We start from the raw sequence: 24,379 nt of genomic DNA, 5'->3' as shown, positions 1-24,379 counted from the left end.
TTAGTACAGATTTCTGCTATTCTAATAAGGTGAGCTTTACAAAAGGTAAGAGAACATACAACACTTTTTAAGCTAGTAGTAGAGTTCCACATTTTATTTCTCAGAATGTCCCAGAGGAATGCAATCAGACCTTGCTGTACAACTTGTTTACATCAACACAACATTAGATTCTAGTATAAACCAACAGCCACTGTCTCAGCTCTACTGTAGTAACAGGCTTCAGTTGGTGGAAAGCTTTCTTAAATTCAAAATGCAGAAGGACCTCACTCAATATAGCAGGCAGCTTTTTCCATGCAGTTGGGGTTGTCCTCCTATAAGGATGTCCCCATCAGGAAAGGAACATTTTCACCAGATAATATAAAGAAAAGTCTATTCAAGTTCACAACATACAGTAAAATCTGCACCCAGATCTCTACTCAGACATTCAAATACTGAAGTCATTTATTGCCTTTCAAACAGGCAGTTGGATACACTATAAAGTTCAAACCTTCATGAGGATCCACTCCAATTGCAATGGTGTTTTTCATGGTGACATTGACTGAAACGACGACATCTGCAAAGTAGGGAATATCCAGAGAGACCATCCGTATGTCAGTCCTTCTGGCAAAGATCAGAAAGCTGGTCATTCCTGCAGAGTTGAAAATGAACAGCTACCAGTGAGAAAAAAATCATGCAATTGCAGGTATAATTTGTTGAGCATTCTGGAGCTGACATCCACCTAACTGGAAAAGGGGAAGTCACAGATCTCTGCTTATGGGAGTCTGGGCACAAGAGCTGTACTGAGTCACATGAAATGCCTCTTTATTTCCTAGTTGAAAATGAGTGCACTCATGGAAGAGTTGCTTCTGGTGAAGTGCGGGAACAGAAATTAGGAATCAGTTTTCCTGTTAAGGAGTGTAAACGGATGTACCACAGCCTGAAATCAAGAGATTTCTGCAATCCTCAAAATAAGGGTCAAGAGGAAGATGTACAGAACTACTAAAGAATACAGCACCTGGTAATTATGGAATCCACTTCAAGATTACAGCAAAAATATGAGCAAAATGTGACATCTGGTTTAGTTGCCAAATGCAATTGCAAGAACAATTTCTTCTGCAACAATACAGTTATCAAATTGTTTCTCTATAGTAATTCCCTGTCACACTGGAAGTACAGACATCAAGACTGGTTTTTCAAGGGGTAAAGCAGGTAAGTGCATAAAAGCAAATGTTGTTCTCTAACAAGGAGGGGACCAGGATGTAGTTGTGATCCACCCCCTATGAAGATCTTACAGAGAGGACTCACCAGTGGAGCACGTCTTGCCATCAGACTGTAGGTTGATCCCAGTAGGACAGGTACAGCTATAACCTTTCGGAAGAGGTGCCAGAAGGCACAGGTGACTGCAGCCTCCATTGTTAACTTCACATGGTGTACGTACTATAGGAAAGATAACAGGAATCCATACAGCAGCAGGATGGGCACAAAAAAGGGGTCTAACAGCTACAGAAATGCATTCTAGAATGTTCTTAAATACCAAGCTGAGAGTTATTCTCATGCTCTCATATTCCACAACTTAAGGCATTGAAAGCTGACACATAGCTCAGCTCCTTGCAGGAGGCAGTGACACATACTACAGCCTGAATAAACTCTAAGCTCAGTGTAGCTTGAGGTGAGTTCTGTACCTGGTGGCCTATGCCGGTGGAAAACATGAATATCCATAAGATTCTCCAGATTGTCCTGTAGCGTTTCCCGTGCCTGCCCAGTCCTTCTATCTGCGCTCTGGATGCTTTTGGCCTGCCAGTCTGTCCAGTAGATTCTCTCGCCATAAAGAGTAAGTCCAAATGGGTGAGGTAGATTGCTCCCAATCAGCACCTAGTCAGATCACCCCCAATCCCCCCAAAAAACATTACTAAATGTCACTAAGGAAAAGAGGCTTCCCTTGCCCCTTCTCAACACCAAAATGTACAGACACAGCACAAGCAGTGATGGGGCAACATGAGCCCTCAAACAGAGATTCCCTCAAACACAGTTTACAACTGGAAGGGAACTTCTCTCCTGGTGAAAGCAGCTCAACATGTCTTGATTTGGAAGATTTCACTTTCAACTGGAGAGAGAGGCAGGGGCCATCAGCACTCTGTGCTCTAGGACTCACACCTCATGCTCCCAGACTCCGTCCTCAAAGATGTTTTCCATACCTTCCTGTTGCTGCCATCCAGACTGGCATACTCAATGGTCTTCATGCCTGCATCTGCCCAGTACAAGCGCTGTGACTCATAGTCAATGGCCAAGCCATTAGGCCATGTCAAGTTGGAGGAAATGATCACCAAGCGATTTGAAGCATCCATACCAGCACGCTCAATTTTTGGGTTGGCTCCCCAGTCAGTCCAGTACATGAACCTGAATGCAAGGCCAAGACAGATGTGAATACGTGAAATCTGTCACTGCCATTACAGTTGGACAGTGGCTGCAGTGAGAAGTAAGAGCCTGATGCCTTCAGCAGCTAGCAAAAAGCAGCATTAGACTAACATCGTACTCATGTTCAGCCTTGGGTTTTTGTATTATGCCTAAAATTATACACATACTGATATCCTTTCCACAGCCCATGTGCTGGCCTTATTAAAACATGGAGGAAAAAGTTAAAGATCTAATAACTAACCAATTATTTACCAGTCTTCACCATTAGCCCTCTGTACTGTTGCTGCACTGATGTTTCAGTAACCCACTCAAGGAAAGTATAGCACACTTCTTTCTACCCATGCAATTCCCAGCTCCACACTCTTGTAAGAAGCAAAATCTTCTATTGAAACTATTTGTTGCTGTTAATCTACCCAGCATTGCTTTCCATGGTGCATTTGATCATTCAGTACTCCCACTGACACAATGCTTTGAAGCAAATAGGTCACTAATGTCGCATCGTGCTTAAGATCAGCCCTAATTTACCTGAGGAGATCCTCCTGTTTCAACTGTGGTTGATAAGCAGTGTTTGAGTATAAATTCAACATAGATGCGAAACAATTAAATAGAAAACATTCTGTTTGCCTAATTCACAACATTTTCTGTACCAGATCTTTAGTTGTTAGATCCCAAGGATAAACAAATGAAAATATCTGACTGCTCTCGCAGCATGACACACAGTTACTCCAGCTTATCTTGTTCCACTAGCATCCAAAATCAAGTCTCTAATTTCAGACTTTGGCAGAACATAGAACAAGGGTGCCAGAGAGATAACTGCACTAAATCAAAGCACTTTAAGATCTTAAGGCAGAAAAGAATTTCCAGGTCACCCCAGAAAAAAGAATCTCTCACCCTCCAACAGGGTCCACTACAATATCTCTAGGTCTGTCTAGGTTCTCCCAGATCAGAACAGTCCTCATGGTCCCATCTGTGTTGGAGACTTCTATTCGATCTGTTCCTACAAAGATTGAGAGAAAGAATTAGGCACACACCTCTGGAATAACAACAGATAAGGTAAACGCTATCCATACAGCAATGCTTTCTTCTCCATCCCCCATCTCTTTTCCTGTCTGGAAGATAAATAAGAAATGTGGCTCAAAGTATCACCCCTGTCACCTGTGTGGCTGTGACTGGTGCCAAGTTCTGTGGCAGTGCAAGCCAGCACTTCCCTAAGCTACCAAAGTATCTATACAATATAGAGATAAGACAACAGCTGGAGAAGAATCACCTTTCTTACATCTCTTCAAACTCGTACTCCCACAGGGAACAACCTTCAAATCCTACCTTCTGCACCACAAGATACACTGTTGGAAGATATGATGTGGACACACACAGATACAAGCTCTGCAGCAAGAGAGCAGTGGAACTTGACTTCTGCTATAAGTCTTTCTAAAGAATTAGCACCAGGAACACTACAGAGGTTAACTAATGATTCCACTTCAACCTCCCCTTCGTTTAAGGGAGTTTGATCTCATGTGGGTTTTTTTGTTAGACAGAAATAGGCAAATTTGTGATGAGACAAAGAACCATTCAGCTGTTACTCAGTTTTCGTTACTCATAATGAAGGCTGAAACTCCAGTAAAGCAGAGGAGCCCAGTACCTGCATCAGTCCAGTATAGTTTGTTGGTGACCCAGTCAATTGCCAGTCCAGCTGGACTTTCCAGGCTGGTATCCACCACAACCTAAATAAAAACAAAAACAAGAAAATCCTTAGTGAGATCAGATCCTAGTGAAAAAGCACTAGCCCAATGTGCTATTCATTCACAAGCATGACTTTCAAAAGACAGAAGTTCAAGCAAAACAATAAGGCATGAGAGAGAGCATTAAGGACTTACTAGTTCAAATAAGTCTGACACTTGAAGTTATACATCTGTTTTTCATGTCTGTTCAAAACACAACTCCAACTCTTGAATTCTGTTTGCCTCATTAATGGTAACAATAGCATAAGGGCACGTACAAGTCCCCAGGGCATGCAGCTCTTGTTACAATATTGTACATAACAGAAAATACAACACATCTTCCTTTCAGATTTTAGGGCTACAACAGAGGAATCAACTGTAGCTTCTAAATCAACACGCTTTTTCCCACTTTAGGGTTTTCCAGATAAACAGGAACCTACACCAAACTTGTGTTTTAAGTGTTCACTGATGTCAGGTTGCCAGAACTAGGCAAATCAATGACCAATAACTCCAACATGAACTACAGTTACTTAGGAAGCCAGTTTTTCCTCGTGGCTTCAAATCTGATGCACAAGGAGTCTCCTGGCTAGATGGTCTTCACACATAGTTAACACTGTACCTCCTGTCCTGATCCATCCCATTTTGCTCGGCTGATTGAGTCGGTGCTAACATCTGTCCAGTAGACATAGTCATCCTTTGAGTCCCAGTCCAGAGCCACTGCGCTGCGCACATCAGCAAGGGGGATGACATCATCTGACAGGTCATCTGTGTCAAAGCTGATCCGACGGATGTCCATCCTTCGGGCAAAAAGCAGGAACTTGTCAAGACCTGATCAAAGGTCGAAAGGTCTCCTTTTAATTTCTCTAAGTTCAACAACACAGTGATAGACACAGACAATTCCCTGCTATATCCAAACTTAATCATTTACATCATCTCTCATTGACAGGTCACAGCCTAAGATTTTATTGGTAGCAAAAATTATCATCTTATAAGGGATTGGGATCAGCAGGGAGCGTAGGAGTAGAGAACTGCATCCTGGGGTAATCTTTGCTAAGGGAACAAATTCAACCATATTCTTCAAAAAATGGCACAGACATATTTCCAAATTAAACAGCTTTGCCATCTCTTGAGAAACTAGGACAACAGTTGGCCTAATTCTCCCACAGGGTTGCAAACTAAGAGAAACTCTGGCAGTCAACAAGGTTGAATATCTTGGTCATCACAGACACAGCTCCTATGAAAGCTTTAGGAAAAGCTGTGACAGGCAGTGTGGCATCAGTAGCAGCCCTGGTGTAAGGACCTATGGACCAAGCTTCCCTGCATCCCCACCCATTCAGCCTAGTGAAGGGAATGGGAATGCAGAATGAAGAAATGCATCAAAAAGGTGAGGCATTCTTCAGCAGGGCCCTTAATACTATCCGGTCCATCCAGCTGTATCTTAGAAGAAACTGCTGCATATTCCCACGACCAACCCTCTGCCACCCACAAAACATCTAGACACACAGGCTGTGGTCCCACCTCACTTACTCTGAGCACAGGCATGGCTGCTGGTCTTGCGGAAGCCAGTGGGGCAGGCGCAGGTATAATCCTTGCTGCTCGGCAGGCACAGGTGTGTACAGCCCCCATTGTTGGCCCCACAGCGGTTTCTCCCTGCTCAAGTAGCCAAAGACAAAAATAACCACACATAAAGCAAAGAGTAGAGAAAAGGGGAAAAACACCAGCCAAGGTGTAAAGCCCCATGTGGACGAGATAACTTGTCTACACAGACACTAATTGAGGATAAGAAATCAAATTAAAGCACTAACTCTGTTTTTAGGGGTCAGTATAGTAGAAAAACATTTAAATCAATGTAATTCCCAAACAGATTACAGTAATTTAAAAGGATTGTGGGAAGTGCAAGTCATTACTAGCGCTCACTTATGTTCCTCCCACCTCTCTCCGAAGACTCATAAGCTATTTCTCACTGAAAAGCATTCACCGCTGAGTGTCAGCAGGCGGAGCTGCAGTAACATTTAGCACAGGGTTACCGCTGCTGAGGCACATGAACTGAGTCGCTGGATGGAGCAAATGCTGCAGCAGCCCCGGACAAAAGAGGGGGTTGCATCAATATGCTAGGTTCAGGCTTGACATCTCTCTGCTTTAAAGGGCGGGTGGTAGCAACAGTTCTACCAGTGGCTCGAATTGGTCTCTACCCTCTCTGCAGTTACCTGCTGGCTGACGCTGAGGATGCAGTGTGTGGATGTCCATGGGGAAGTGGAGTTTGTTTCGGATGATCTCCTGGTTCTTGCCTGTGAATTTGTTGGCACTGTTAATGCTCTTGGTGTGCCAGTCTGTCCAGTACAAACTGTCCTCAAACACGGTGATAGCAAATGGGTGTGGAAGGCCTGCAACAGACATCCAATACAGGGCTTCCATCACGTTCAACAGGACTTGTGGTAGCAGAGAGGCAAGGGAACTCTTACCAGTACCCCTTAGGCACAGTCAATCTGCTCAAATCTACCATACACTAATGTGACAAGACACTTTCTCTCTCCCGTCCGTTGATGTCCAGGTAGTAAAGCCCATCCCTCGTTAGTGACAGAATTAATCCCACAGCAATTAAAAAACAAATAACCATAGAACAACAAGTCACCTACAAGCAGGTGGCTCTGAAACTCAGCTAAGCACCATGCCATTCTGCCTTCTTTGCTTCAGAGAACGTTTCCAGTACCTAGCTCCATTACTTACCTTGGCTAATAACAGCTTTCCTATTCCGTCCATCAAGGTCAGCCCTCTCGATTACATGGTGTTTGGCATCCACCCAGTACATCCGATGCCCTGCATAGTCAATGGTCAGCCCATTGGGCCAGAATAGGTGCGTATCCGCAATGATGCGCCGATTAGAGCCATCCATGTTGGAATACTCAATGCGGGGAGTGTTGCCCCAGTCAGTCCAGTAGATTGTGCTGGAGGGGGCAGGGAGACACAGGTTAGAATATTAACGTCCCACCTAATGCACACTGTAACACTTCTTATCAGGGCAAAACAATGTCGATCCTGTGACCTCATGCATGGGACTGGGTTACAGCCATGGGAGAAGCAACAGCTAGAAAGGTAACACCCAGCACTTTCAGGCTGTTAAAACCTGAAGAGTCCAGAATAGGACTAAAGCTCTGAAAGCCCTCAGCTTGCAAGGCTTCCCAAACTGCAGGTATCAAGCAAGGGACTTGCACCCAGGGCACCCTTGGTGGCCACTGTTCATTTAACCCTTGCATAGAAGGCTCACTGAGGACTCAAGTTTTCACTCACCCCTCCATAGGATGGAGGGCAATCGCCCGGGGTTTCTCCAGGTTCTGCCACAAAAGCACCTTCCTGTGAGTACCATCCAAGTTTGCTACTTCAATTCGAGATGTTCCAGAGTCTGTCCAGTACAATTTGTCATGTATCCAGTCAATAGCAAGTCCACCTATCTCCAGGGAAGAATTAAGCAGAGAATGAAATAAGGAGCAGGCTCTGCTCAGAAAAACAGTTCCCTTTCCTTTTTAGCCTCAAGAAAGGCCCAATTCTGTCCTATCTTATTCTCTTTCAGCAGAGATGAATTCCAGGGGGACAATTATCTCACACCCATTCCATCCATCCCATTCCAGTGCTTAAGGAGATGTACACTTTTTTTGAACACAGAGTACCTACTTATCTCCACTCACCCATCCCTATTCTCACACCACAGACAGGGCACAAGCTTTTGCCTTTTTTGTGGTGACGCACCTGGGCTCTCCAGACCTGTAGAAACCACTTCTTCCACGTTGCTACCATTCAGATTGGCCCTCATTATGCGGTCCAGAGTGACATCAGACCAAAATACCAGCTCCTTGCTGTGGTGGAAGTCAAGGGCAATGGCATTTTCCAAGTTGTTCAGGAGCAGTGTATACTCTGAGCGATGTGGTAACACTTGCCGGATATCAATTCGATTGGCAAAGAGCAGCACTGGCTCTGGCCCTGAGGATAATATGAGAAGACAGCATTAGAGTACTTTGATAGGGTCCTGCCTACCATTCCCTTTACTACAAGTCTCAGAACACAGTCTTGCAGCATTGGTAGTAAGAAATCAACACCAGGTTACAAAACAGCTCAGACACCTCCTTTCCTAACCCCATCACATAGTTCTACTTTGAAAATGGGCAGTTTTAAAGATTTGGCAAATGTTCACTCATCACGATGTCATCAGTCCAGGTCCCAGTTGAGCTCGTCTCACCTGAAGCCATAACACTGGGCACACACTTGACAGCAAAGTTACAGTCTCCTTTGTCTCTATCCACCTTCCAGCCATACAAACACACAAGCTCTAGCACACCTTCTACCACAGCCTCCAACCACAGCAAAACAGGACACAGTTAAAGTATGCCTCAGTCAGGTATAAAGTAAGTCAGTAGATACTTCCACTGAAAAAAAAATTAAAAAAAATTGCAGTTCTTTATGAAGAAAGTTTGAGAGAGTTGGGTTTGTTTAGCTTGGAGAAGAGAAGGCTCTGAGCAGACCTCATTGCAGCCTTCCAGTACTTGAAGGGAGCTTGTAAGCAGGAAGCAGAGTGACTTTTTACATCATGTATTAGTTATAGGACAAGGGGAAATGGACTTAAACTAAAAGAGGGGAAATTTAGGTAAGACATTAGAAAAAATTCTTTACTTGGAGGGTAATGAGGCACTGGAACAGGTTGCCCAGAGAAGCTGTGGATGCCCCATCCTTGGAGGTGTTCAAGGCAAGGTTCGATGGGGCTCTGGGGCAGCCTGACCTAGTGACTGGCAACCCTGAACACAGCAGGGGAGTTGGAGCTTGATGATCTTTAAGGTCTCTTACATTCTAAGCCATTCTATGATTCTTTATGGATTTCATTAGGGTAATTCCTAATTATGCTCTTATTTCCTGAAACTGAATTCCTAATTCATCAGCTTCTACATCATGGGAGCTGAGGAATCAAGTTAAACAAATGTACAGATGCCCTTAAAAAACAGGTATCCTTACAGCAGTCACTCAGGACTGGCGACCAGCATCTAAGGTCAAACCAGAGCAAAGAGTTGTGGATGCAACTTTACTGACAAGGAAGGACTGAGGCACTTTCTAAACAGAAACAGGATGCTGTTTCTGTCTCAGAGTGTAGGCCACCTGGAATGACAAGGGATAAGAAAAGAAAGTGGAGGCTGTCCTGTAGGCAAGGAAAGGAAACAGTGAAACACCACTCCACAGTCAAAATCATTAAATTTTCACAGGTTTTCAACAACAACCTAGGCATACATAATATAAATCCAGGTACTTCCTTGTGTGTGAGGAGCATAATGTTGCCAGTGAAGCATTAAAGGCAAAGTTAAGAGAACTGAACCAACAAACATGCACTAGAGTAAGACTGAATTTCTGTTTACCTAGAGCTTTGCAGCTACGCTTGTCAGGGCGCAGCTCATAGCCTTGCTCACACCAGCACTGGAAACCACCTTCACTGTTGGTACAGCCTTGGCTGCAGTAACCTTCCTCAGCACATTCATTCACATCTGCATGTTAGAGACAAAGAGATAAAATTATTATTATAATATTAACAAGCCTAACAATCTCACCACAAGCTTGCTTCTGCCTCCATGCTCCAATTTGCACCCCATCATAGCCATCAACTCCAAGCACATCAAAGCAGCAGGGAAGAGGTTACTGATCCAAAAACTCACCTTGGCATGACCGGCCATCTTCCAGAAGCCTGTAACCTGTATGGCAGGTGCACTGCACCATCCCTCGTACCATCTGGCACTTCTGAGCACAGCCACCATTGTTGACATTGCAGTTCTCCTCCCCTGTTCGTGGACCTGTGAAAGCAATAGATGAAGATAACTGAGCTGAAACCATAAAGCAGCTGCTTGTGTTCTCAGCTGTTAAGTAACAGTCACCCTCCAGAACAGGCTAAGCAAGACAGGGAGGATAGAGGTTGTGCTGGAAGCTGCCTCTTCACAGTCAGAAATGTCCCTGCAGGCCACAACCAACAGGGAGCAGCTACTCCTGAGGTGTGGACAATGAAGTTTGGAATAATATGGTTGGGCATTCACTATCTCTGCAAACAGACTTTGATACCTGAGAGTATAATCTTCTCCCCATTATTCCTTCTCCACAGTATGCAATCGGAAAACCACAGAGGTCAACGTCCTCAGTCTTCAACCCACACTTCCTTTCATTAACACAACACAAGCTTTCTTCCTTATACACATCCTTCAGCAACACCAAACTGACTCCCACACACAGTGCCTCCATTTATATTTAAGACCTGACTTGCAGAGCTTACGGCAGTTTTGATGCGGGCTCTCATCGCTGCCATCTCCACAATCATTTGCACCATTGCAGAGCTTCCGTTGGCCAATGCAACGCCCATTCCCACACAGGAACTGGTCTGGAGCACACTGAGGGGTCCCTGCAATAGAGGAAGAGGAACGTAAGCACACCAGAGGTTACAGATGGAACAACAGTCATAGTGAAGTAATGGATAAAGAACATTTTCTAAGATTGGTTACAATCTTTATATATGAGCAGAAATCCATTACTTCCTCTTTCCTTGAATTCAACTCATCTTCCATTTCATACTGCTCCAAATTTCTTTACACTGATTCAGAGGCTTGTTAGCTCTCCTCCAGACTGAGGCCAGTGTTGCTTTATTGGAAGTTCAGCTATTTAGTTTCTCTCAGAATGACTTCAAGGTCTTAGATTAATTCCCTTTGGTTCCAGATTCCACAGTGTTCCTGAGCATGTATCAGAGAGGAGCAAGTTTAGTCATCTGAGATGCCAAACCAGCATGGCTATGGATCTTAAGCCTGCCGAGGAATGTGTGTCTTGTCCAGCACTAACTGCACTGTGACTGAGTTGGAATGAGATTTACATGCATCCTTGAAATGTGAGCTCAGGCAACAGGATTTCACACATGAGCTACACACTTCAACTTCTGCTGTTGGCAGGGACACTACGGAATTCCTGTAAGTAAAGTAATGCTATTTGTAGGGACTCTGCCAATCTAATTGTTTCTTCAGCGATAACTGCACTGTCCTACTGCCTCTTATTTCTTGTGCCTCTCAAGCTGACTTTGTTAGTGGTTTCCAAATCATCACACCCTGATAATCCTAGGAATACAACATGGCAATACAGTTACCAGCAAAGAAAAAAATAACTTGGCAGACTGCCTGTAAGCAGAATGGAAAAGGGTAGTTGTGAGATTATCAAAGAGAAATAAGAACTAACAGACACACCAGCTGGGAACACAGGAACATGCAGACTCACTTTTCAGGGCACAGGAATACTTTTTATAAAGGATTCTGAAACTTGGACCACATTTATCATAATGAAGATAGAGATTCTTACTTAAGCTGGTCTTCTAGTGTTCTAGGAATTCTCTTTCTATAGCCAACAAAAATGTAATTCTACGTGTCACAGGTTTCTAAATCTTGCTACAGACATTAAGGCTATTTCTCATCAGATGAGCCAGTACATGTTATGCTGTGACTAGAACTTCCAAGTTAACTCTTTATTGCTATCACTGCAGACCTAATGCAGAACTGCACAACTAATTTTCTGGTAGCAATACCTGTACTCAACCATCTTGGGGTTTGTTTGAAGTAGAGAGGTTGAATTTCAGTGGCTCTGGAATTTTGATTTGGCTTCAGGGCTGCAACAGTTCAGTGTTTGTTTTGAATACTTTGGTTATTGAGGCAAGGAAACATAGTTACTGCTTTTTCTGCAAGTACAATTGCTTTTTCCAGGATTCTCACCATCTGCGTACTGGTGCTCATGACAGCTGACCTATCCAGAGCAGCAGCTCCAGGACCTTTGAGCTCAGCCTCAGCTCTTCCTGCACAATACACACTGCCCACTCCTCGACAGGCCCATGGTTACAGTTCTAAAAAATCCCTTTTATCACCTATAAACCCACTTTTTAAAATACACAGATCTAGACAGGTCAGTACACACTTCTGGACTCTGCTCACTATGACAAATTCACTGACCAGTATACTTACTCCTCAACAAGGGCTACAGATGACCTGAAGGATTTAAGAAAAATAGAAGATTTAGATATTCCACAAATCCTACAGTAATATGAGGGTCTGTTGATATGCTCTTCTATATCCATAATTATATAAAAGAATATCTATAAGGGAAATGATTACAACAAAGAGCAAGAGAGACTCCTGAGCAAAGGTCTAAGGTAGAGGGGACAGCAGGGGTTGGCATCCTTAACTTCCAAAACAAAGGCTTTCTTCTTAACTTTCTCAACATGTCTTCTTTTGATCTACTGCCTGTTAACAACTGCTTGGCAGCTTCATATGGCAACATGAAAGCTATTTAGAATTACCTAGAAAGCATGAGCTAGACTCATGCCTGTTTGACGAATGTAGCAACCTTGAACATTATTAGTGTTTACAAGTCTAAGTGCCTCAAAGCTTTGTGGTAAATCATATCATGGACAGGATAGAAAGATGCAGGGATATGATATCTGACCAGAAAACACAACCACTTCAGTTAGTCTAAGCACACAGAACTGCATGTGCTTGCAAGCACGTAAGATAACCTACATATCTCATACTCTGAGAAGCACTGAATGTTGAGGCTACACTCTGTCAAGACATCCAAAAGAGACCTTGCTATCCATTACCTCCAGGATGGAACTATTAGATACAAGCAGCAAGGCAGCAGACCAAACCTGTATTTTCACAATTCTCCTCATCACTGTTGTCAGAGCAGTCATCTTCCCCATCACAACGCCAGGACAAACGGACACAGCGCCCTGATTTACAGCGGAACTGGTCAGCTGTACACATAGATGTAGCTGAGGGGTCAAAAAAAATAAAAAAAGGTAGATGAGCAAGAATGATCAGAAGAGCCTGGTTTCAATAACACTCCCCCACACACTCATGCATCCAGCAGAAATGGAACACTCCCATTAGTCCCCGGTACTCACTGCAGTTCCTCTCATCAGACTGGTCATCACAGTCAGAGTCTCCATCACACCGCCAACCAGCATTAATACACAAGCCACTGTTGCACATGAACTCCCCGGAGCGACATGGCTGGTGAGATGCTGCAGAGATGTTAAAAAACATAGAGTGAATTCAGACCAATGGAACATCCAAGAAATCTCTCAATGCCACACTTATGCTCTACTATTACGGAACTCGGTCCTGACTAGACCCCTCCTGGAAACTGTTAATTCTTGTTTGCAGAAATGTGCTGACTACACAGTGATTCCTATCACTACCCTTAGTTTCCTGAATTTAAAATAATGAAAGAGACAGCTTATGTGTGATCAATTAGATGGCTGTCTTTCCAGCCAACTCAAAATCCATTTAGGTTCACAAGTCAGATATTTGGACCCATGCATCACCCTGCACTAACTTACAGCAGTCAGATTCATCAGACCAGTCCCCACAGTCATCGTCGCCATCACAGTGGTAGATGTCCAAGATGCACCGTCCATATGCACACTGGAATTCCTCCAAGCTGCAGGTGGCAGCTGGAACATCTGATGCTAACAAAGGAATCAAACAAAAGATGTCTAACAGGGCACAATCCAGTTTAGATGCAACCTTTCTCAATCTAATAACAGACTAGCAAGCATTCAGTGGAAAAGTGTTGGAAATTGCTAGTTATTGCTGCCTATCTCTGCATGACCTGTATTACTCAGAGGACCATCAGTGCTGTTTGTGCTTCACTGAGGAGCAGTTTAAAGCTATACAAAAGGCAACTGTACAGTCAACACCCTTTTAAAAAATAAAAATTAAAAAAAAAAAAAAAAAGAAATGGAAGAAAGTGATGCAGATCCATGAGTGTCACCTTCTCTCCTGTGCTTAAGATACTGCCCTAGTGCCCTCTGTAAAGAATTTTAATTGCTATTAAATCTCCAAAAGACAGATACAGAAACAGAAATAAAAACAAAACTGTCCTTTTGGGGTAGTTCTATATTAAGGATTGAGGCACATCAGAAAGCAAGGTTAAAGTATGGCATGATTCCTTCAAAATTTTAACAAAAATATGCACTTGAAGACCAAAGAAAGCAGCAAGCAGCAGAGTGCCCACTTCTGCACATGACCTTTGAAGTTCCTTCAGTCACTTCACTCTCAAGCCGTCACTCAAACAAATTATGTTTTATCAGTAAAGAGCACTGGCATACCCCAGGCAGAACCCAACAAACTTAAGTCAAGGATTTTCCCACTGTTCTCTGTTCAGTAGCATACAATGTGGGAAGTGATGAAAAATATGAGTCCCACACAGCAGAAACTGACGTCTCTTCTTCTGTTGTCCAGAGAATGAACTGCATGTTTCAGACACGTGACCCTTTCAACTGAGGAGCTTCAAAACCAGATCTATTAAATAGAAGGGAAAACAAAGACTGGCAATCTGGGACAGGAACTATGCCTGTAGGCATGCAGAAGAGCTCCAGTTCAGCCAGTATCCAGTGGCTGGGTACTGAAATGTGTGTTAACCTGCTCCTTACCGAGGAAATCTGAAAGAAGTGTTTGGGCTTCTCTGAGGAGAAAGTGAAGCCAATGACTTAAATTCTCATGCACTGTGATTAAATTATATGGCCCTCCTACTCCCCAGTATCCTCCACAAAAATAAATAAATAAAAAAAAAGGGAAAAAAAGAAAAAGAAAAAAAAATGAAAAGCTTAGTTCCATGTTGTTTTAGATGAACAATGAGCAGCATTGGATATAAGAAAAAGATGACAGCCACATTGAGGAAGATAAGATAAAAGGAGGTAGCCAAACAAAGCTTCTTAGTGAAGTTCCATACCTAAAATGCCTTACAGAAAAAGCTGCCAGCCACAATTTGAGAGGCATTCCAGCTCAGAGGAGCAGGGACACCAATTCAGGTTGCCTGTAAACCTCCAAAGGAGGCAAGTTTGAAACATCTCCCCTCACTTCCCCAGGGCCTATTCGTGGCCTGTAGGGAAGCAACAGGCAAAAGAGGGAGAAAAGAGAGGGGGAAAGGCAAGGAAGAGAAGCTGCTTTCCTCTTAGAGCCCTTTCCCAGCTTAGAAATGTTTGCAGCCCCTGGTTTGCTGCCAACTCTCATTATCTAGAGAGATAAAAGACAACTCCTCCATGCACCCACTCCCCCTGCCCTTCAGGAGCTGGCAGCCCTGATCCCTCCTCCCAGAGCTTTTTGAAGTTTCCTGCTATCTAGAACAAATTCTGCAAAATGCCTTTGAGAGCACGGTGGGGGAAGGGACCACTGAAACTTTCACAGACGCTAACTGCGCTCAGAGACACAGCAAAGAGGCAGTGGGGGTTAGGAAGGGACATAATAGACTCCTGTCCCATTTACTACAAGGCTATGATGGTGGACAAGAAAAAAAAAAAAAGACAACTGTTGGCTCTCACACCCCCATCTCTCTCCATTCCCATCAGTCAAATCAGCTTCCAGCTAGCTCATTTACTGTCCCTTATCAGACAATGTCCTGCATAAAGTACCTGAATGGTGAGAAGTTGGTTGTGCAGGCAGCCCTTGCAGCATACCAGTTAGCAACATGCAGTCCTTGAAGATATTATCAGTGGCTAGAGTCCCCTGAGAAATTCCGGGCAGGACTCAGACAAGAGGATAAAGAAGGTAATTGCTTTCTCTCTTTTCCCTTTGCCCTTTATCTCCTATAGTTTTATATACAGCTATATTCACTACATCATAAGCCCCCTGCTCTGACTCAAGGTCACATAGCCATGGGAAGCAACAGAGAAGTAGCCAGGAACAGATCGAGTATTTCTGTGAGGTAACACGAGAGACACACCATCCTCTCGTGCCCTCTGGGGTAGACAACAGAAGGCAGCATAGCTGCCAGTACAGGCAGAACTGACTTGTTTCTGATCTCTGCTGCAGGAAATGTGCCAAATCTCAAGACAAGAGCAGGTCCAAAGGGCTATTTCCTGCGGTTACAAAGCAAGAAGAGCACTTACGGCAATTCTCTTCATCCGAACCATCTTTGCAGTCTGTGTCACCATCACAGAACCAGTGCTCAGCTATGCAGCTGCCATCGCTGCAACGGAACTCCTTCTCTGAGCATTTCCTCATATCTGTAGAGAAAGCAATAAGAAAAAAAAAACTTTGACTTTTCTCAGAGTGCTCAGAAAACAACCACACCATAGTACCGAAGCTCCCAGGGCACCAACAAACATGCCTGCTCATTAAATCACACATTTCCACGTCATGCAGTGCCTGGACAAAACCACCAGTGCTCATTTAATAGACACGGAGTTGTGGATTCAAAAGGAATTCATGGGATTTCACAATGGCATGTCAAGGAATAACAAGTCACAACTGATTTTTGCCTGGCAAATAAGCCATAGCCTGAGATCCCAAGCAGCCAGTCAGGGAAAAAAACATCACACAACCTTTGCTTAGATGAGCCAGCTGCAAGCCCTTGACATGCTAAGGGGATCTTAGAGCTGCACAGGTGGGAGTCTGTGCAATGCCTTTTTGAGCACCAGCAGGGCATTCATCATATCGACCGCACCACTACTCACCACACTGTTCGTCACTGTTGTCTCCACAGTCATTGTCACCATCGCAGTGCCACAGGCTGCGGATGCAATACCCGTTCTGACACGAGAACTCATCTTCCTCACATTCTCGTGGCGCTGCCGGGACACAATGTAGAATGAGGTGAAGGTAAGGCACAGAGACTTATCTTGTAGAAAAACAAACGTATGGTATATCGTAAATAGAGCAACATCCTCCTCCAAGGATACTGGCATGTTAGAGAGTTCATTTCCTTTTGCCTAACAACATCAGGATGGCCACTGAGTGTCTCTCTCCCGCTCCAACTGCAAGTTGATAGTACAGCAAGCTCTAAAGCCTGAGAACAAGGGTTGGAGGAAGGACATGGAGCACAGTAACTGAGCCATCCACCATGTGCTGGTATTTTTGCACAGCTCCAAGTCAAGTTTAAGTGATCCTTACATCAAAAAAGGCAATGCATGCCTCCTTAAAAATTTAGAATTTAAAAAGGTTTAACAAGAGCAAGTGTAGAGCGTTGCAACTGAAGAGGAATATCCATATGTATCAGTACAGGTTAGGGGATGACCTGCTGGAGATGAGCTCTGAGGAGAAGAACCCGGGGGTCCTGGTGGACAACAGGTTGGCCATGAGCCAGCAGTGTGCCCTGATAGCCAAGAAGGGAGGCAAATGGATGAGGCCAGGCTCACCGTGGTGGTGTGTAGCAATAGGACAAGGAGCAATGGCCTAAAACTTGAACATAGGAAGTTCCATACTAACTAGAAGGGAAAGAGAGCACTGGAACAGGTTGACAGAGAGGTTGTGGAGCCTCCTTCTATGGCGATATTCAAGACCCATCTGGACGCCTACCTGTGCGATCTACTGTAGGGTACCTACTTTAGCTGGGGGGCTGGACTCAGTGATCTCTTGAGGTCCCTTCCAATTCCTGCATTTCTGATATTCTGTGACTATCATTATCTGGCAAACGTTTAATGGTAGAATTGTAGCTCCACCTTTTTTTTCCACAATGTCAAAGTTACCTTCACAGAAAAGGAAATGTTCACTGAAAAGTGAAAGAGAAATTTTAAACTTCTAAAGTCTACAGCATTTGCAGCCTCACTCCACTCTGTCTTCCAGTCTTCTACAAAAGCTTGTCTGCAGGCCAGTGCGGAAAGAAAAAGGGACTGCAGAATTAGTATCTGAGGACTTTAATCCATCATAAATGCTTCTATGGTTAAGTGCTAGTCTGGACAACTCCCTAGGACTCTCATATTCACAGAGCCAGCTCCTTTCATTAGTCTCCAGATCTTTTGATCACACCCTTCTCTACTGTTGCCTTAAATATATGGGCATTCCAACTTTTTATGAAAAAATAGAGAACTGAAAGGATCTAGACCCACATATCTTTTCTTTTGTGAAAAAAGAGACCAGGAAACTAAGTTTAGTCCTGCCATTCATAACATCACACAGAACAGATGTTAAAACCCTGAACTCTGCTTTCCAGTCCTCTGCCCAGATAGCAAAGATCAGGGGCATACTGGTTAAAAAGTGAATTAATTAGCACACAAGTATTTCATAAATAGTTAAAAAGACATGGAACAGTTTACAGTCAAGAGAATTATTCTTGCATTTCTTGAGATATGATTGAGTCACTCTGGAGTATCACACACACAATTGTTGTAGCTGCAGGGTGATGCTTATCAAGCAGCTGCAATCAACCAGACAGCACAAAATACTGCTCCTAGCTGCAGCCTGATGTCCGCTCCAGCAACCAATGCAGTTTCAAAGAAGCTGAACATCAAGTGCTATGCAAGACGTTGGTTCCCCAGCACATGCTGCCAAGTACAGACTGGATGATCTGTTTTGGTGAAGGAAGCTGCATCCCTGAACACCTTTTGCTAACAGAAGCCAACCACAAATAACAAAACATGAAAGTGTAAAAGGAGGGGGCTAAGGTCCAAGGGCTCAGGCAAAATTCCCTCTGTTTTAATAAGTTGCAGAAGAACAACAGCAGTGCTCACGGCTAGCAGCCTGCCATGGCAGCTCTTCTGAAGACAGCACCTTACAGGCAGCAGACAAGCCAGCTTTCAGGGCAATTGCTGTCTGTGCAGGCAGCATCCTTACAGCACCTTTCTCTCTCCTCAGGGAACTTGGTTTGAAAGGAGAAGATGCTGGGGACAAGTCAGCACAGCAGAAAAGTCAGACAGTGGAACCTGAGGCCACAGGAAGTTAGCCAGACAAGCAGTTCAGTTGGTATTTGGCAGAGGTTAGGCATTTCCATGAAGAGGGGAGGACACGAAGCACTCAGCTCAGGGAACGACTTCATGCGACATTAACTAGCAAGGCTGTGGGGCATAAACTGTTCTGCAGCTGGACAGAAAAGCATCCCCTCCCCCAGGACACACATCCGAACAGCGAGCCAGGTGCCAACACAGGAGGGCTTACTGACATCAGGAACACTTCTCTGTCAGAGGAAGGATGTAGCTTATTGCAAGACAAGGGTTTGCCTCAGTGGATAAACTCTTAGAATTCCACGATAAAAAGGGTTAGCTTTCCCCAGCCATGGCAGGTAGGCACTGTGCCCACCCTCTCCCCTTAGAGAGGTGACTTACGGCAGTCCTGTTCATCAGAATCATCCTCACAGTCGTTGTCTCCATCGCAGACCCACGACCGGCGGATGCACTTCCCGTTGTCACAGTGGAAGTCCAAGGGGGAGCAAGTGGGCAGCACTGCAACAGCAGAGAGACACTTCAGTATGAAGCTGCAGTCAGCTTCCTTCCCCAAAGTTCCTTCCTCCTGGTGGAGGAAGGCTACACCTTTTATAAACAAAATACATGAATTTTTGAGTCATGAGGAAGAGCTGTGCCTCAGATGGTGGGCCAGGGTAGGCCTGCAGCTCATCAGTCTTTCCTCCCCAGAGAAGCACTGACCTTTCCACAATAGAGTAGCTGTCATTACTCCCCACCGAGTTTATTTTTTCTCTTTCATCCCTAAGCCTGCTATCGTCCTCTAATGGCACTTTTTTTATAACAAGGAAAATTACAGTATCAACATTTTTTTCTGTATGCTTCACAATGCAGTCCACCCAGTTTCAATCACACAGTAAGTTCTTTAGGGTAAGAACCATGAGAAGTAGTGGTTTTGGGAACAGGGTTTTGCAAGGCACATGAAAAACACATAAAATGCGTGTTCCAGCTTGGGGGCTCTGCCAGCAATTTAGTCTAAAGAACCTGCAAGGAGAAGCGGGAATCCACCGCTGAGGATAAATTCACTGTACTTCTGCTATGGGCAATAGAATTATTCAAATCCTGCTAGAGATCTCCAGAAGAGACCGAGGAATAGGGAGCGTGGGACACTTTCCTACACAGGATTCTGGTGGCAATGGAGTGGAACCACAAATCCACAGCATTTAATGAGGCCTGGAGCCACAAAGATGAAATTCAAGAGGGAACATCAGCCCTGTCCTTCCCCCACAGATGAGAGGAGCACTCAACTCCAGGGAAATTCATGCTTTTAAGTGCTGCCAGCTGTGGCAGGGAAGGGGCTGCACAAGACTCTGTTCCTGACAGGTGTGTTCTCCAAAGAGCAAGGTTAGCTCAGTGACGTGAAGGGGAGCAGAAGCAATGCCTGAAACCCTTTCATCCCAGCCCAGCCTGCCAACAGCATCTCCCATCTGTCACCAGGAGGGCCAGCCCGTGCCTGCTATGCTTCTGCTTCCCCTGCCAATGCTATCCTGGAGGTGGGAGGGCAAAGGGGGGTGGGAGGGTTAAAAGAAGACTGTGAAGACGGCAGCCACGCACACAAAGAGGAGGATTGGATAAGAAGAACAAATAGTCACATTTTCAGCTTTCCCAGCTTCCTTAACCCTCCATTTCCATTCACCCCAGGATTGCTGCCAACATCCTGCAAAGGCAGTATGAATTACACTATGTGGAATCATTCACAGCTCTTCTCCTTATAGAATGCCCTCCAACATTTCATACCAAGTGCCTGTCCTAAAAGCCTCTCACCCTAAGAATACACCAGAGCAGTTAAATTCAGACTTGCTGTAATAGACTTCATCTTTTCAGTCACTGCTGTAGCAGGGCAGGTATAGGCATCCCTGTAACTGACAGGACATCACTGCAGACGTCACCACAGATGATGCTGAAGCTTGAGATAGATGACAAAATACAGAGTTTGACATGAGTCCTTGCAAAACTGTTTATCACATCAAGGATGCCTTGTGTAGGTATATGTCCAGATAACACCTGGCCAGTTCAAGGCCTTGGAGAGGTATGAAGAAAAGGGAAGCGTACAGATCTGTATCATCACCCCACATCTTGGGCAGTACCCTGGTCTTCCACTGTCTGACCCATTTCCTTACTGTCTGTTTTCTCTGAGCACCCCTGTGCTGCTGCACTAAAGCGAAGGAGCATCGCCTTCATCCTCAGTGGGGACAGAAGGGGAAAACACTCTAGATCCCTAAATTCTACTTCCAGGCAAAGCCAAGACAAAGTTTTAGATTCAAAAGATCAGTCCCACAAATCAGTCCTCTTTCCCTCAAGTGCAGATCCCATGGTTTGCACACTGAAGCAAACCTTTCCTGGCCTCAGCTGCCATTTCAGGACTAAGACCATCCCCCCAGCATATGCTTTTCTGTCTGCTCTCCCCAGTCCCAGCGTGACTAATCACCAAAGGACTGCACAGGAGCCGCCTGGAAGGGAATTTGCATGCTGACTCTCCAGGGGAGAATTCTTCAGGCTCCCAGAGGGTTAGGCCATTAGCACTGGTTCAGAGCTGATACCATTATCCCATTGAACTGCTGCATCCCTTCATGAGGTAACACACAAAATGAAATTCCACCCCTACAGGGAGCAGTTCAGCCAATTTCATACTCCCCCTAAATATAAAAATTGAGCTTCAAGCACAGAGGAGGGGGTGCAGGAGGAGGGGAAAGAGAGCGAAACACATACAAAGGAGGACCTAATTCCCACCCCAGCAGACAGCAAGTGTGTGCCAGCCCAGACAGCACCAGGGGGGAGATAAATCCCCTTCTACGTGAGCTCTCCTTTAAAGGAGGAAGAAAAAAAAATCCCAAAACTACTTAAGACAAACCCCTCCTCCCCCCCCCCCCCCCAAAAAAAAAACCCAACCAACCCTAATGAATGAAGGCTGATGTTTCATAAAGCTTAGGAACCACCAATGGGATCAGGACAGGGATACATGTAAATTTGTAACCTGAATCTAATCATGCTCAGAAACAGATGCTTCAAAGGAAAATGCAGGAGATTCCAGGAGCAGCTTTCAGGCAGGGGCAGCCTCTCCCTAACCTCTTTTCCCAGCCCTGCGCCTCCCAGCCCACAATCCCTTCTCCCCATTAAAAAGCAAACTGTCTTCACAGAAACATTCCTGCTTGTTCTACACACGTCAGCTTCAGTTTCACTGTACAGCCCTTTGTTCTGGAACTACTATCATTCAGCCCTTCTGCTGGCCATTTATTTCTTCGTACTTGAATGGAGTTGAGTTTTATTCCTATCAAGTGAAAGCTGAGGGCATATCATTAGCTCAGAGCTAATGTTTAGTGCTGCTGTAAATATATCCAGACAAGATGTTTGAAAATACAAAGTTAAGAGGAAATTCAAAAGTTAAGACGTCACACCTGGGAAACACACAGTATCTGACATTCAAACAGCCTCCACTGTATCTTCCTCTGACATGATGCAATAGCTATACAGTATGGTACGCATATTTCACTGCTTTGACTAGTTTTAAAAGCCACACTTCCATGTTCTTCCTCTCTCAGTCAGAAGAAGGATACACGGCCACACAAACGAAACGTTAAGGACTTTTTCTCTTGGCAGAGAGGGAACAAGCTGACTCTGGACAAACTGGATTAGCAGCTAGAAGACTGGAAGAACACTGGTATTTTCTCCCCAGATTTGATTGTTAGTATTGCATGACTGTGGGATAGTTCTAGCTCTATGGCCCCACTTCTACCAGTGGTAAAATTAAGGGTGTTTGTTACTTCCCAAGAAAGCTGCAAGGCTTTCATAGGCACGGTTTCCACTGATGAGAAAATAATTATTGCACTAACATGTTTTCACCTCTACTCAGAGCAGGATTAGGTAAGACAATGGTAAACACAGTAACACCTCGCTCCTCCACTTCCCCCCTGAATTCCAGTTTCATCTCTCCACATCTATGCGAATCAGCAGCAGTTTTCCTAAAAGAGATGTGCCAAGGCAAATCCTAGGATAGAGCTGAAGACAGAAAAATGCCCGGAAAGACAGGAACTGATCTTCTTTCCCAGGCAGAGGGAACAAGCACGAGGAAGGGAAGCCTGTGGGAAGAGCAAAGCGAGCCAGTGACAGCCCAAGAGAGCACATCTGTCGACTGATAGTGAGCAACACAAAAAGGCCTTTGAACTTCCAACCATTTCCCTGAGCTCATCCCTCTGCATGGTCACACTGGACATCATCCAAGGTTTCGGCAAAGCTAGGGCTATCGTAGGGCTGCTGTTCCTCCCCCTCTCCCAACTCCTATTACACAGGGCACTCTTTTATGGCCAAGCTGAAGGAGAGGGGGAGGGCAGGGGGAAAGGGAAGTTTATAAGGTGAAACGCAGACTGAATCACGTCCCGCTGTCCTTTGAACACTTTATCCCTGTTGCCTTCAGTGACCAGGTTGCTTTGTATCCACGGACGGCGAGCACCCTGATCTGGGTCACAGCAGTTTGAACAATACTGTTTGATTAGACAATCTCTTTGTCACGTGAAGAATGAGGAGTTAATTTAAAAACAAATATAAATTACAAAGTTTTCATACCACCCATAGCTTGAGCCCCACGTGTGTATGCACGCACATTCACACACACACGTGCACACAGAGATCTGTTTGCTGAGCTCTGAAGCACAGCAGGCCTTAGGTCCACAAAGAAGAATAAAGGCTGCTATAAGCTCCCAGGAAAGAAGAGGAGACGCTACACTCCATCAGCCATGTTTTGTAGAATAACAGAAAATGTTTTCAACGGCACTGCTGAACTGCACTTAAGCTCTTTGCTGGTCAGAAAAAAAACAAAGAAAAACTGTATCAGCACCCAACCTTCCACATTCCTTCAATCAAAAGCTCTGTGTCTGAGGTGGCACTGCATTAACTGTGATGGCTTTTGAAGGAAGGAACGTGTATACTAAGCCCAATAAAATGATAAAACATGGAGCAAACTTTACTCACAAGGAAGAGTAGCTGCGGAAGTGTTATCTTTTCAAGAGAAACCATAAACTGAGTTCCTAAGTAGCCAAACCAGAAGTTCAGAAGCAAAGCTTCACTTGGGCTCTTGCATATGAGCTCAGAACTGGTAATTATGGGGAAAGCATTATGGGGAAGCTTCCGGTAATTTCAGTAAAAGAACTGCAAGATTTTTATCCTCACAACACTACTAATCAGAGATAATGGAGGACTGATAAGCGTAGTAGTTATACTGTTTCTGGCAGCAAAGAGACCATCTCCTGGATGTGAATGTGTTGTTGCTTAAAAGGAATTATGTAAAGCTCCCAAATGAGATGGGAACAGCAGGCCATTCTCAGTTAAGCTTTAAGGTAAATTCTTCTTCAGGACCTTTAAAAGAAATAGTGCTATTCAACAGAGCATACAGCAAGTAAGTCTGCATCCCAAGGAGCTATGCATTTACAAGCTAAGGAGGTACAGCTCAGATGCCAAATTCAGAAAACTTCTGTTGCAGGGTGTTGGGGGATTTGGGTTATTCCTTACGAGAAACAGAACTATTTAACAATCCTCAGGCCAAGTTTACTCA

The 24,379-nt window shown here is 44.5% G+C and overlaps 1 protein-coding gene across 6 annotated transcripts in view; it reads right to left on the bottom strand.

Moving 5' to 3' along the window:
• The window catches only part of LRP4 (LDL receptor related protein 4), a 94,974-nt gene that overhangs the window by 12,945 nt on the left and 57,650 nt on the right, over positions 1-24,379 (bottom strand). For 5 of the 6 annotated variants that reach the window (XM_046942516.1, XM_046942517.1, XM_004941584.5 and 2 more), the window contains 21 exons: positions 19,201-19,317; positions 16,618-16,731; positions 16,051-16,167; positions 13,501-13,629; positions 13,063-13,182; positions 12,805-12,930; positions 10,405-10,530; positions 9,800-9,934; positions 9,506-9,631; positions 7,857-8,087; positions 7,401-7,557; positions 6,840-7,057; positions 6,320-6,496; positions 5,640-5,765; positions 4,732-4,940; positions 4,034-4,115; positions 3,286-3,391; positions 2,175-2,376; positions 1,662-1,851; positions 1,285-1,416; positions 488-628 (listed from right to left, as the gene is read on the bottom strand). In XM_046942516.1, the coding sequence (XP_046798472.1) occupies positions 488-628; positions 1,285-1,416; positions 1,662-1,851; positions 2,175-2,376; positions 3,286-3,391; positions 4,034-4,115; positions 4,732-4,940; positions 5,640-5,765; positions 6,320-6,496; positions 6,840-7,057; positions 7,401-7,557; positions 7,857-8,087; positions 9,506-9,631; positions 9,800-9,934; positions 10,405-10,530; positions 12,805-12,930; positions 13,063-13,182; positions 13,501-13,629; positions 16,051-16,167; positions 16,618-16,731; positions 19,201-19,317 (3,081 nt within the window). The remainder of the gene's footprint in view (positions 1-487; positions 629-1,284; positions 1,417-1,661; positions 1,852-2,174; positions 2,377-3,285; positions 3,392-4,033; positions 4,116-4,731; positions 4,941-5,639; positions 5,766-6,319; positions 6,497-6,839; positions 7,058-7,400; positions 7,558-7,856; positions 8,088-9,505; positions 9,632-9,799; positions 9,935-10,404; positions 10,531-12,804; positions 12,931-13,062; positions 13,183-13,500; positions 13,630-16,050; positions 16,168-16,617; positions 16,732-19,200; positions 19,318-24,379) is intronic. The other variant, XM_421114.8, reaches the window with a different exon arrangement.

This window comes from Gallus gallus, chromosome 5 (assembly GCF_016699485.2).
Source record: "Gallus gallus isolate bGalGal1 chromosome 5, bGalGal1.mat.broiler.GRCg7b, whole genome shotgun sequence".
In the NCBI taxonomy this organism is placed as follows: domain Eukaryota; kingdom Metazoa; phylum Chordata; class Aves; order Galliformes; family Phasianidae; genus Gallus; species Gallus gallus.
This window is presented reverse-complemented; position numbering and strand designations above follow the sequence as displayed.